The 14,435-nt window shown below is 33.1% G+C and overlaps 1 protein-coding gene across 2 annotated transcripts in view; it reads right to left on the bottom strand.

Annotated features, from left to right (window-relative positions):
* SOX5 (SRY-box transcription factor 5) overlaps positions 1–14,435 on the bottom strand; it is a 402,681-nt gene that overhangs the window by 66,849 nt on the left and 321,397 nt on the right. For both annotated transcript variants that reach the window (XM_058558649.1, XM_058558648.1), the window contains exon 9: positions 4,771–4,917. In XM_058558649.1, coding sequence (XP_058414632.1) covers positions 4,771–4,917 — 147 coding nt within the window. The remainder of the gene's footprint in view (positions 1–4,770; positions 4,918–14,435) is intronic.

The following is a 14,435-nucleotide window of genomic DNA, read 5'->3' as shown; positions in this document are numbered from 1 at the left end:
CAACTGTGACCAGGGGTATGACTAGGGTCATGGCAAGGTTAAAAGAAAAGCACCCAGGAATTCTCTCTTGTCATCAGCTTTTCAAACTAACTCCTCTTGGCTGCTGTAGGCAATATATAAGTTTTCATCAAATACCAAGAGACATTTAATAGTATTTACAAGTTGCTCTTAGAATTTTCCCAAGAGGTGGCTACTTTGGCCAAGGCAAAACACTTAAAATGTGAAGTTCAGATGGTTAGCACATGTACGACATATGAGGATTTCTCGATAACATGGAGTTATAAGCCTAATCATTACCAAAAAGTGTGTGAGTTGTGTCTGAAACTAAGTAAAAATACTCTTCGTTCCAGATAACTATTTTAAGGCTAATATTGATTCTATTATTTTTTAAAGAAATAACTTATTCTTACAAAACAAATGTTATCAAGAGATAAATTACTACCACGAAGCAAAGGCTATCTAGGTTCTTAAAAGACTGCAACAAGTAATGCGGAAAATCATTTAAACAAAGAAATATATGGTACAAAAATGAAAGTCACTGAATACACTAAACTGTAAACAAATTAATTTAAACATTCATTAAGGAAAACAAGCAGATTCGAAGCAGCAATATTGTATATGAGATTCAAGGACCAATACTGCTAACCAATACCTTAACTAAATAATTTTCCTTAATATGAGAAGTAGAATTATTTTTGGAATTTCCTTTAAACAAGATCTCTTGTGCACAAAAGTTCTAGATTTCGTACTTTCATTCAAAGTATTTTACCAATATTTACTCATAAATGCAGCTGTGAGGACTATGAGAATAACTCTGAAAAACTAAATATATTTTCTTTTCTTGGTCAATGAAAAAAATAGTCCTGGAGTAGGAGCCACAGGAGAAAAAGTTAAATAATCGCTAAAGAGACAAGTGTACATGTATTAAGAAAGATTTTATATAACACCTGAGAAATTTTAAAAACCCGCTGATGGTGTTAATTTTCCAATCTTCAGCAATTTAGACCATGAAAAAAAACTTTTCTTGGCTTATGCCTAATAAAATCAAGGCATAAAAAAAAGGAAAGTTAATTAATGACAATATGTCAGGAATTAATGAAAACAGTTCACAAACAATAAGTTCAAGGACGTAGAACTCAACAAGCAACACTATCCATGTTCTCCAATGCAGATTTTGAAGAGACCAGATTCCTTTCTGTGCTTTCACATTTACAGAACATAATTCCCGTGTGCAGTTTTTAGAGGTTCACTGTGAGTCCTCTAAAGGTTTCTTTATCATTTAATATTATAAATAATTATGTTCCGAGGCGGGAGTTCAGAGCTCAGTACAGCACTCCGACGACATCACAGGCAGGTCAGGTGACCTTTCTCCAATTCTCCTCTCTCTGGTGCTGAGGACAGACAAAGTGATATGTCTGTCATACGCCATTACCATTAGAACAGAATCTTGTTCTTTTATTACAACTGAACTCCGCCAGATTTCTCAGCAGGAATGCTAAGTGAAATCAATGTCTTGGATTTCCAGGCTGAGCTTGGAGGTCACAGGCACTCTATCATTTCTCAGCATTATCCTTTCTCGTGAGTGCACACACTCCCCAAGCCTCCAACTGGCACACAGCAGATTGAAAACAGCATGCATCAGAGGACTCATGCTGTACAATTTTACAGTCTTTTGGAGCCCCTCCTTTTGATTCCCCCCTTCCATTTTTTGCAAATTGCAAATAAGTTTTGTTTCTGTCCTTCTCTAGAGTTATGAGTCAAAGGCAGAAGCACACCTAGGAAGAAGGGCAGGCAATAAAACACGGAGAACATGGTTGATTTTTGACAGCTGCCCATAAGATCATTTTCCTTACATCATCACCTGGATGTGGCTTACGATTCCATTGTTCCAAACAACCAATGTACTTTCACCATAAACCATCACTTCGGTTTATGCCAGGTAGGTATGCAAACAACACAAAGGCCTTTGATAAAATAATTCTGTTTTATAGTAAGAGAGACATGAAAATCTACCAATAAAACACACAGAAAATGCCTCCAGGACACTAAGAATTGATTGTTTAAAAATATAAATACAATAATAAATGATAGCTATTATATAAGTAAAATAGCTTTATGAAGTCAAAATGTTTATTATGCTATGTATAAATGTCAATTCCAGGTTACAGGAAACTGAATTCACGTATTGAAATGGGTCCTCTCTATTTACTGTTGGTTGTATTTTTTTGGCCCTGTTCTTCATTAATATGACAGCAGTAATATTTATTGGTCTGGCTATTTTTAACCCACTAAAGTTTACTGCTGAGCTAAAACACAAGCACACTTAAGACATCTTTTCTGACAATAAGAGTGGTTGTAGACAGCACGCTAGAGGACACTGAGCAAAGAAAGGATGTATTTTTATTAAATCTTTGTTGTTACTTAAAAACAGGCACTTAATTCTTGGTTAAACTTTTTACGTATTTTACAATAACTGCAGACGAGAAGAAATACAACATCCACAGTTTTCTTAAACCTTATGTGATAGAAAAATCACAAGAGCTCATTTTCAAAAAGTAACTGAAATTTAAAAATAAACTATAAATACATTTAGTAAATAATGTATAATCATAGCTATAAAACACAATCCACTTTTTCACTACTACTAAATAAACAGAGGTACATGAAACCATAGAATGTGGCAGAATTTTAACATTACTGAAAGAATCAGTCTTTGCACCTAGTCTACGGGGTTCTGTGAACGTCTAGAACCATATAGCTCATAAAGCAGTGTCCTAAACTTGGCAAAGCAAACCTTCAGTCACTTTTACATTTGTCATCGTTCACAGTTACCGAAGAAAGGATCATTGTAGCAACTGCTCAATAAACATTTGAATATATGAATGAATAAACAGGTGCATAAATGGATGAGGCTGAATAACATCAAAAGCTTCACAATTATTTGAGTAGGTGATTTGGGGAGAAGATATTAATGATAAAAAGCTATTCTAGAGGTAAGGAAAAAAACCCATTAGTCATTTATGAATGAAGTGGATACTCTAAAATCATAAAATGAAATGTCCTAATGTAAAGGATCATTATGAAACATGATGTGAAATCCCATTAATAAATCAAGGAAAAAAACCGAGAATGACCTCAGAGAGTTATTTGTGTGTGACAATGACTATGCTGCCACAGCTATTTATTTTACTCAAAGTTAGCCTGTACATGTAAAACATTAAAACTGCTGGTCCATGGAGACACCAAAATATCACTACTTTAAGTTAAATCTTATTTAATAAATGTTATAATTATTACCAGGTTTTAAAAATGTATCTTCTGCTGTGATTATAAAGAAAAGCAGACCAGGTCTCGGGTATACATTAAGCAAAGAACATGCAAGGTCTATTACACAGCTGAAAGAGATCCTTAAAGTGGCATATGTATATTTCCTAATGTCACAGTAGTGTGTACAAGATTTTGCACTACATATCTGCATATATTGCTGGTGAATCACTGTCTAAGGTCCTTGTCCAGGTTAAGTTAAAATTCAAATGTATTTATCTCTTAATAATGTAGAAAAGAACTTGCGAGTTCTGAGAAGATGGAGGCTGGAGGGCACTTTCCCAACCAATTCCTTCTCTTTTCCAATTTACTTTCTGGATTAATAAATTAACTGTGAAAGGTATCTGCCAGGGCAGTAGAAAAGGATTAAAAAAAATTCTCAGATTTTTTTCTCTTTCAATATTTTCTAATTTTTTTCTCTATGTATTTTTTTCACCTGCTTTGACTACTCTTACCCTGTAATTCTTCAGACAATTCAACAGGGCATTCATGAAATGAAGACCAGAAGCAATTTTCTGGGTAATTCAGTAAAAGACAAAACATTGTTATTTTGGGGTAAACTAACTGTGTCAGTTTTCTCCTTAACATTTTCTAATAGTCAGAAAACATGTGTGATTATTTCCCCAAGTAACCTCAGGGAAGACTACTCTATGGTTACTCTTCTTCCTTCTTTCATAGAAAGTCTAATATATTCATATATCATCATCTAAGTAAAATCTTAACAAACACAAGAAAAATTCACATTAATTTTTCTGCTTTTCTCTTCTTCTAAGCCAAGAAACCAATTATTTGAAACTCCTCTGATCTTTTTCCATGTTCTCTCAGGAAATGTTTCCTTAGTTCCCCAAAGAAAACCATTTCTAAATAGTCTTACTTCTAACACTATTATTATCTTCATATCCTGTACATGATAATCTCATTGGATGAATGCTATCTCTAAAATTATATCTATACCACATTATAACAGTTATTGATATTTAAATAAAACATTTTTTGTATGTCCTAATTGTACTCATATTTTAAGGTCTATTTCAGTTGTCCCTTCTTTTGGAAACGCTTCACAGGATCTCTAACTGAAGGTAATCTCTTTGTCCTAATAACTTCCAATGCCCTTTATCTGTAACTCTTTATAAGGCTTTGTATCATAGAGTGGGTACCTATTTTATAAGACGGTAAGTTACTTGGGTACAGAATACCTATCTTATAAATCTTTGTATCAATCACATTTCCTATTATAGCTATTAATACACACTCGTTGAATAAACGAATGACTAAATGTATGTATGTAAATTTACACACACACCTTACTGATCCTACTAGACTCTTATCTCTGTGAAAACCCAGAGTTTAGCCCAGTTGCTGCCACATAATATATATTCAGTAAATATCGCTAAATGCAAAGTAAAACTCTAAACGGCAAGACATGCAGTTTCTTCAAAAGGGTACCTTGCTTTTGGGTGGTGGGCTGTTTGTGCTCTTGTCTGTGTGAATGCTGGTAGGAGATACAGCAGCACCAAGGTTGCCTTGGGGTATGCCTGGGAGCTTTCCTCCTGGAGATACCTGCATTGCAGCTAGCTGGGCAGCATATAACTGCTACAGAAGACAAAGAGAGACAGAGAGAAAAAAAGACTATCAGTAATAAAATAAATGCACCTCTCAGAAAGTATCTATATTCAGATGTGGCATTTTTCTTATGGGTATTTTTGTTTAGTGCCTTGGAACATTTAAAAAAAGAAGCTGTCACCTTAACTTTCATGACTCCTCAGGGGAGAAGTGACAGATACCACATATAAGGGATTCACCTTCAGTATGTCCAGGGACCCAAAGCAAATAACAGTCATCCATATTTACTCTTTCTCAATGTCTACGGAAGAAAAGTATTTCATATTATTTGGTCAAGACCTGTTTTTGCTCTATTATAAATTTTACACACCGTGTTACAAAAGAATGCAGCTTCATACACAAAATAATTTTCTTACTATCCATATTGGTTCAAGCCCTGTTCATCTCCTTTCTGTGACTTGTTTAAATGGGCACCTGTAATAATTTTTTCTGATCAGTAGTTGTGTAGAAATACAAAAAACCATTGAGGGAATGGAAGGAGAGTAGCTGAAGAACATTATCTGGTCAGTCTACCTACACTGATAAAAATTAACTGGATGCTTGCCAGAAGTCCACTTTACTTCATGATCTGTAAACACAGACAAACCTGAAATTATCTTGAGGACTAGTGTGTCTAAACACACACTCTTCCACTAAGCCGTCACATAATAACTATTATTAAATAACCAATAAAAAATTCTTGAACAAATCAATTTAATAAGAGGGAAATTTGACTTTGATAATGATAGTCATATGATATAGTATCTAAAACAAGGAGGTTGTTTAGATTCAATAGATTCAAATAGTGACATCAAACATTTAGATTAATATTCTTTCATGTCCACTTAGCAGTTTGTAAAAAATTTAAAATCTAGATGGGAAAGCAACTATTTAAAAAAACACACACACATATATGTATTTATTTATATTACACAACCCAATTTCCTGTTTCTCATTTCTTAAGATTCCATGGATAGCTTTTACTATGTAAGCTAGTACTTCTGTAATAAAAAGACTGATACTAAAGAAAAAAATCTCTCAAGGTAAAGTACTGTAAAATGGTTTTCTGAATTATCTTGATTTTTCTCTGAAAGAGAAATTTCAAAGGATAAAACTGCTCACGATAAGCCAGAGACTCTGATAAGTGGAGTCTCTCTATAAAGAAATAATGAAAACTGAAGTCAGGCATATATTTACATAAAAATACATATACATTTTTCAAAGTTTACAGATACTTTGGTCCAAACGAAAACAGCACATTAAAATTATTGATAAAAATCATGGCATATCTTTTTATGTGAACTAATGCAAAATACATTCCAGACAAAGAATGAAAAACCAGAGAAACATATTTATACTATCAATAATAATTGTCCCTCCCCCCAAATTTTTTCTGTGTGTATTGGAATAATTATATTATTTTTTATCCCAGTCAATCAGAAAGAAGAATAAGATTTAATCCATAAGTCTTGGATTAAATAAAGAGTAAAAGGATATGTCAAATATGATGACTGGCAGTTTATCATTTTTTTAAGTATCAGAATTGATCCATTTCCCAAACTTGTGTTAAAAGCCTATGAATTATATTCTGCAATTCAAAAAGTAGTTTTTTTCTGTCATCATCCAGAACTGTTTATGAAGTCATTAAGAAAATAACCAACATCCCAAGATATGACTTTGCAAATTAAAATTATGTCCAGTAAAATACATGTACTGATACCAACCTTTAAAAATATATGTATTTTTGAAAACTGGCTAGATAACTATATTATATATCATAAATTTCATATTGTGTTGTATATTATATCCTTGTCTTTAAAAATGATTTCAGTGAGTATTATTCCTAGAGGATAGCAATACACATTACTGGTTTAGTACACACTGAAGATAATATTGTTTCATAACTACTAAAGATGACATGAGATATTTTAATATCTGTAAGTAAAAAGAAAAATTGAACAAAACAGTTATTCAAAATTTAAATTTGGTTATTAAAGAACTATTTCATAATATTGAAAAAATTATTGACTATTTGTGTTACTTAGATAACTAAATAGATGGACCAATCACTCATAAAACGTGAGTCAATGCCTAAATATCAATCGCTATAGACAGATTCACAACTTCTAAAGAAGTATTAGAACCACTATTAAAAATACAAGTATAAACCAGAACTTTTAATACTGCTGGCCATAATTTGGCCATTCACAAGTTAAAAGAAAACTTCAGTAGATTTAAAGAAGCTGACAGTGGTTTGCATACCTAGCTGTATAGGATAAATGGGCAACTTGCAAAAAAACAAAAATTGCTGCTGTGACTTATTTTCATTAAACCTTTCAAAAGATTAAGTCCATTTGTCTATCCATTAAGATGTGTGTTGACTGAATTTAAAATGAGGGAGTTAAGAGATGATTAATATTTTATTTCATTTATTACATGTTCTTAAAGCAAACTCAAGAATAATAATAGGTGGCTGTACTGAGGGAGATCTACAATCAAAGAACCACTGGTTGACCTTGTTGAGAGGGAAGGGTCATAGATAATCTAGTGGGAATTGGAAAGCCACCTGAATTAACAAGCATCCTGTGAACCATATGACTCATTTACATATGTATATATAATTATATATAAATAAAAATTTTTAAACAAAAATCTAGCTAACATTTTTCTTTAAAGGATGGAAGATAAAATCCAGAGTGAAATATAAGGTTTATTATGATAAATGTACTTTTATGAAAAACAGTTAAGTTGTTCTAAACATCAGAAACAAATCAAGAGATCCTAAACATAAAAATCTAAAGCTTAAAGAGAGCATGCACATCATGAGGTTAAACAGACTAACACAATAACTCTTTTGCCTTGCAAAAAAACTCGACTCTTATCTTGAAACTAATGTGTTAGGGATTTGTTTTGATCGCTAAAACTCTCCAACTCCACAGAGCATTAGGTTTTCTATTCTTTATATTACTGAAAGTGTTACATTCTTATTCCCTTTCTCTTCCCCATCCCTACACATATGATTAGGTTGGAATCTATCCATTGACTACTTAGGGTCTTGGTGCTCATGTGTTCATAAGTATGTTTATATATATACATATAAGTAACTCGCACTTCTATCTCAAATTGTTCCATAAATCCACATTTTTGTCTTTTTAGCATTTTAAGCTCCTTCAACAATCATAGTTTGTACTTCTAGTGGAACAGTTAAAAGTAAGGCAAACCACAATTCTAATCCCAGCTCTGAGTTAGTGACCTTGGGCAATTAATCTGAACCAAATTCCTTAATCTGCAAATTCAGGCGTAAATAAAACTGACCTTACAGGGTTGCTGTGAGAAATAAATCACATAATGTGTAAAAAACACTCAGAAAAATACATAGTAAAGAGTGTTTGATCAATAAGTAATAATTACAATTATTAATGGATTAATTATACCAAGTAAGAAACTAACTAGGTAATATATATGTGCTGATCTCCTACTATATACTCTGGATTGTGCTAGGTACAGTGGAGGATTCAGAACATGTATAAATATAGTTTCAACTCTAAGTGAAGACTGATAAACATAAAACATTGAGACTATTAAGTATACTATAACTGTATGCCACTGTTAAAGGTGTGGAGAAAAAGGAAATGAGTCAGTGCATTGTGATATGTTTTCATAGAAGAGATGCAGCTAAGCTGAATCTAAGAAAGGAGGTGGCATGCTAGGAAGGGAAAACAATTTAAAGGAAAGGCACAGGAGCAGGAATGAGTTAGCTGTCGCAAAGGGAATTATAGAAGATGGTATGGAACAGTGAGTGGTAGAGAGGAAATGGCAGAAAGGACAATGACCTAACTGAATGCATACTTTGGGAAGAATAAAACAGTACTGGGTTTTTAAGCTAAGTTCATCTTATAGAAGATCTTGAAATATAGGCAAAAGAGTTTAAATTTAATATGTAGGCAAGAGAAAGCCACTGAATGTTTGAGAGCAATATATAAATGCTTTTAACTAGAATAAAGACAGGAGTATCAGTTATGAGGTTATCAATATTTAGTAGTGATAATTTTAATAACTTGAGTTGAACTAACAGTTGTGAAAATGAAGAGGGGAAAAAAATGATTCCAAGTTCATAGCACAGGGGGCACATAAACGTCTGTTAATTAACTGGGAGAAAGAGAAAAGAAACAGAGGAACAGGATGAATAGTATAATTTATATAAAGTCTACACTTCATAGATGTAATACATAAGTATTCATCTATCACATATTCTTATTTGCGTATATAGTCATAACACTATCTTTGTAAGACAGCCAAAACACATATATATTTTTCCTTTTTTGAAAAAAAGAACTAAGTCGCACAGAGAGATTTTCCTATAATTTTGCATTGTGATAGTGAGAATGCTAGAACCATTCACCATTCAATCGTGGACTTCCCCTAAGAGATAGCTCATTGAATACTTTCTAAGCATTAAGAGTATGATGTACTATATCTACATGCGCTTGAGCGTGAACTGTATTTATCTTAGCCAAGACTAAGCAGTATTTTTTTCTTGTAATTTACCATGTGTACCAAAGCTCTACTAGGCAGTGGGGTGACAGCTCATTAGTAGGCATTCTTCCTGTTGAGCTGGAATGGTCCAGTGTGGGGTCAAAACAAGTCTGATGGGATGATAAAGAACAGATACTTTAACTTGAGCTAATTAATTGTTGCTAATTTGAGGAAAAATAGTACGATCGTATTTGGACAACACGGCTTTTACACCACAGTTAGATATAATTGTATCTTCTTAGGAAGACAGCCATTTTACTTAGATATCCTAAATTGGTATTTTTCAGTGCTGGGACGGAGAAATTCCACAGAATCAGCCTATTTAAATTCTAAGGTAGACTATTTCATGATTTCCTTGAGAAATAAATTCCTGTCACTTCTCCCTAACAGGCTATTTTCCCCAAATTGCTAAAAACACAACTTCTCCCATTGGCTACTAGCCTAGTGCCTAATCGCCATCTGGAATATCTGGATTCAAAGCATTAGGCACTGACAAACGTATCTACCACTATTTGTTCCCTCAAACCATTAACTGACTAGTAAACTCCTTGAAGGCAGGGATTATGTCTGTTATTCAATGCTTTATCAGAAAATTTTAGAAGCAAAGAAAAGTAGAAGTGGATAAAGGTAGAAATGAACTGCATAAAGTAATATCACTTGTTTTTAACAAATATAGATCTCCAGTACATATTTAACATATATTTAATAATGATAGTGATTATATGTGAAAAAAATTTTAAAAATCTGGAAATTGGCACGTTTCTATTAGAAGAACTAGAAAAAAAGGCTTATCAGTGATATTGATGAAATTTCATTCACTCATTCATTTCATTTACTTAAAGGGACAAAGAAACAACGAATTTAAAAACCTTATCAGCATAGGAACAAAAGATAGTATAATGTATTCATTGTATCCATAATTATAACGTGAGTTAGTCAGTTTGGAATTATGAACAGAAAAAAATGGGTGAAAATTATTAGATAAAAGTTAATATCTTTTTAAAAGACAACAGAACCAAAAGTTTAAGAGTATAGATATTCTTAAATATTTTGGAAAAAACAAAAGAGAAATGCTATCTTCCTGATAAATGTATGCACACTCTTTACTTACTGAATCTTAAATATTTGTTATTTAGAGAGTAAAAGGTATTTTGTAGAAGCTATGGTTATTAGTAGATATAAGCTGTTCTTTGGGGTCCAAAGCTTAATTTTCTATTTGAACTGGGAGCTATTATCAGATCTCCCTTTTTGTGTGTCCAGGCAATGTGAACAAAAGCACGGGAGACAGGGAGGACACCATCCATTGGCAGCTACTCAGAAGCCAGCAGCATATGACAGTGCGTGGTTTGACCCAACTATCTTCCTCTACTGCAGGCATGGATGAGGAGATGGGCACAGTCAAATCTTCGGGGGAAAACTGCAAAATAAATCATGCCCACCATTCTCTGTCCATGCTTACCCTCCCTCTTCCTTATGCCCCACATCTCTCTTCCCCAAGTCACCAACTTCATCACACTAGATAGGAGAGCTGGCAACAAAAAGCATTTAAAGAAAAAGAAGAAAAACATTAAAATTATGACTGAATAATCTGTCTTTCCTCAATACAATATGGTCAAACACACTGACTTTTAAAATAAATTTGTGAGGCTGTACATTGCCATTATCTGAGTGGAGAGTGCTAACGGACTGCACAAACATTTAATATCATTTTTGCTAAATTAATTGTTTAAAATTATTTTTATAAGTAGAATCGTTTTCTCCAAATGAAATTTCATATCAAACATTAATACACAAAAGAAATAAAAAAGAGGTATACTATAACTGTAAATGAATTTTATATATTTTTAATATTTAATCAAATAAGACCAACAAAGTTATTTTAATTTACCCCTAAAATCTAAATAGGCATAGAGATGAAAGGTGAACTCCTTTATTACCGTTGGTGATCAAGAAAGCCCTCACTCAGAAATAAGTAGTGGGCAGTTCTAAACTCTCACATAAGCAAACACATACAGACCTAAATTTTCAAAAAACATTACAGAGCTAAAAATCCCCTGATTAATAATACCTTGAAGTTCAAATATATGTACAGAAATATGAGATGATTTTTTTTTTAGTGCAGTGAATGAAATTTGGCAATAAAAGTTAACATATATAGACTATGTTGACTATTTGGATTAGAGATTTTAAAATGTGTTTTGCTGTTTATTATGATTTTAAAAATAGGTAAATGTATACTTCTAAAGTTTAAATCAAACCTGAAAGATATATGTCAGATATGATGTGTAAGAAAAGCATTTGTTTGTTTTTTGAAGGGAAGGGACAGGGAATAACATTTGTGAGGAAAAAATTCAGAAAGCAATTTCAAGGCTCCATAAGTGTTATCTTTATAGCTTAATTTCAGCTTCTTAATGTAACTTAAATGTGGAGTTTAAAGAGAAATTAATGTACCAGAGAGAATCTTTCAAAACATATCAGCATGTTTCAATGTGAATAAATTTGCTTTGCATATTATTTTTCATAATGTTTCTTCATAGAAAATTATCAGAGCAACTTCAGTTTAAACATAGATGGTTCCTAACATCGTCAGCTCTTCTTTTTGATGTTATTCAAGTATATTGCAAGAAAAATAAGATAGGTCTTAAATTTGGTCTATCCCAGGGCAAAAGTGCAAATAGAAACTCACATGCCAAATTTACAAAAATTTATAATTTATAAATCAAGCTAATGAATTTTTTAACAAAATATGTTTCATTCTTCCCTCTTGACAAGCGTAACTTCAAAATACCTGGATGCAAATGAAAACCACAAGATACCACTTCACACATATTAGGATAACTATTATCAAAAAACCTCATAAAATAACAAATATTGGCAAGGATTTGGAGAAATTGGAACCCTTGTCCATTGCTGGTGGGAATGTAAAATGGTGCAGCCACTATGCAATACAGGATGGCAATTCCTCAAAAAATGAAACAATTACCACACAATCCAGCAATTCCATTTCTGGGTCTACACCCAAAATAATTGAATGCAGGGTCTGGAAAAGATATTTGTACACCCATGTTCATAGCAGCATTAGTTATAATCGACAAAAGGTGGAAGCAACCCAAGTGTCCATCAATGGAGGAATGGATAAACAAAGTATACAGTGGAATATTATTCATCCTTAAAAAGGAAGGAAATTCTGACACGTGCTGTGACATGGATGAATTTTGAAGACATTACACTAGGTGAAATAAGCCAGTCAAAAAAGACCAAATATTGTATGATTCCACTTACATGAGGTACCTAGAGTAGTCAAATTCATAGAGACCAGGAATGGTGGTTGCCAGGGGATGGAGTGGGGTGGGGAATCAGATATAAGTGTTTAATGGATACAGAGTTTTAATTTGGGAAGAGAAAAAAGTTCTGGAGATGGATGGTGGTGATGGTTGCACAACACTGTGAATGTACTTACTGCCACTGAAATAGTTAATGAGGTAAATTTTATGTGATACATATTTTACCACACACACAAAAATGATCTGGAGGGCAGGTTTGAATTTGGATTCTTGATCTCCTTGGTGCTCCATGTTTGGGCCCACAGCTTATGCTATTTCTCTTCCCACCCCCAGCTCCATTCAAGAGAAGATGAATGGTCTGTGTCCTAGATGGGCTTGCTTTGTTGGCTGTGACTGACTTGCAAAGGGCTTCTAAGGTGGGACCCAGGATGTGACAGGGCTACAGCCCTTCTAGACATGAATCTCCAAGGAAGTGTAAGATCAAGTTAGAATGGAAAGATAATTCAAGGTAGAGTGAACACAATATGTAAAGTCATAAAGTTAACCCTTAAATAAACCAACAAAATATGTTTATCAGTACTTAAGATTTTTTTGTATACAATAGAGGAACTTTTTAAAAATAAAATAATATGTTCCCTCTACTTCTCCTAGGCCAGATGTGAGGTTATTCTATTTTGTTGTCACCACTACCGGGGCAATGCTGGAAGAGACTGAAGAAAAAGAGATCTGACTTCTTTCACTTAGCATAAGGTTTTTGAGGTTCCTCCATGTTGTAGCATGGATCAATAGTCCACTCCATTGTATTGCTGAATAGTTTTCCTTTGTACAGATATATCATATTTGTTTATCCATTTATCTAGTTGATGGACACTTGCATTGTTTCCAATGTTAGGCTATTATGAATAGTACTGCTATGAACATTCCAGTACAGATCTTTGTGTTTTCATTTCTCCTGGCTATCCAAATCCTAAGACTGGATTTGCTGAGTCACATGGTAAATTGATGTCTACTTTTTAAAGAAACTGCCAAACTTTTCCAAAGTGGCTGAACCAGTTACATTCCTACTAGCAACGTGTGAAGGTCCCACTTTCTCTACAGCATCATCAATACTTGGTATTATCTGTCTTTTCTATTATAACTATTCTAGTAGGAGTGAAGTGGTATCTCATTCCAGTATTAATTTACATTTCCCTAATGACTAATAACATTAACCATCTTTTCATGTGTTTATTAGCCATTTCTATGTCTTCTTTGGTAAAATGTGTATCAGATCTTCTGTTCTTTTTAAAAATTGGACTGTCTTATTGAGTTGTAAGAGTTCTTAATATTTGAATTTGATCTTAAAGAGTAAAATCTATCAGAGAAACTGCGTGAAGGTCCAGTTTAATAGCAGTGTATAGCTATTATCAAAAGATTCACAATGATAAACTGTACAATGATAATAAAAGTAATACAAACATTTTCCTCTCATATAAAAATTTTATATGCTTATACAATAATACATTTTTTGTTCCTTAATTTTCAAAAATCCTAATAGAGAAGTGCAATGAAAGTTGTCAAGGACTATGTGCTCTTTGTACCCATCAAAGAATACTAGCATGCCAAAGTGAGCTCCGCAAGTTGATGACGTTCATTAATCACTAAGGTGACTACTGGAAAAAATGAAGAAGAGATAGTTAAGGCTGACAA

The sequence above is a fragment of the Diceros bicornis genome, chromosome 17 (assembly GCF_020826845.1).
Source record: "Diceros bicornis minor isolate mBicDic1 chromosome 17, mDicBic1.mat.cur, whole genome shotgun sequence".
NCBI classification, from domain to species: Eukaryota; Metazoa; Chordata; class Mammalia; order Perissodactyla; family Rhinocerotidae; genus Diceros; species Diceros bicornis.
Note: the sequence above shows the minus strand (reverse complement) of the source record. Positions and strands in the feature narration are given on the sequence as shown.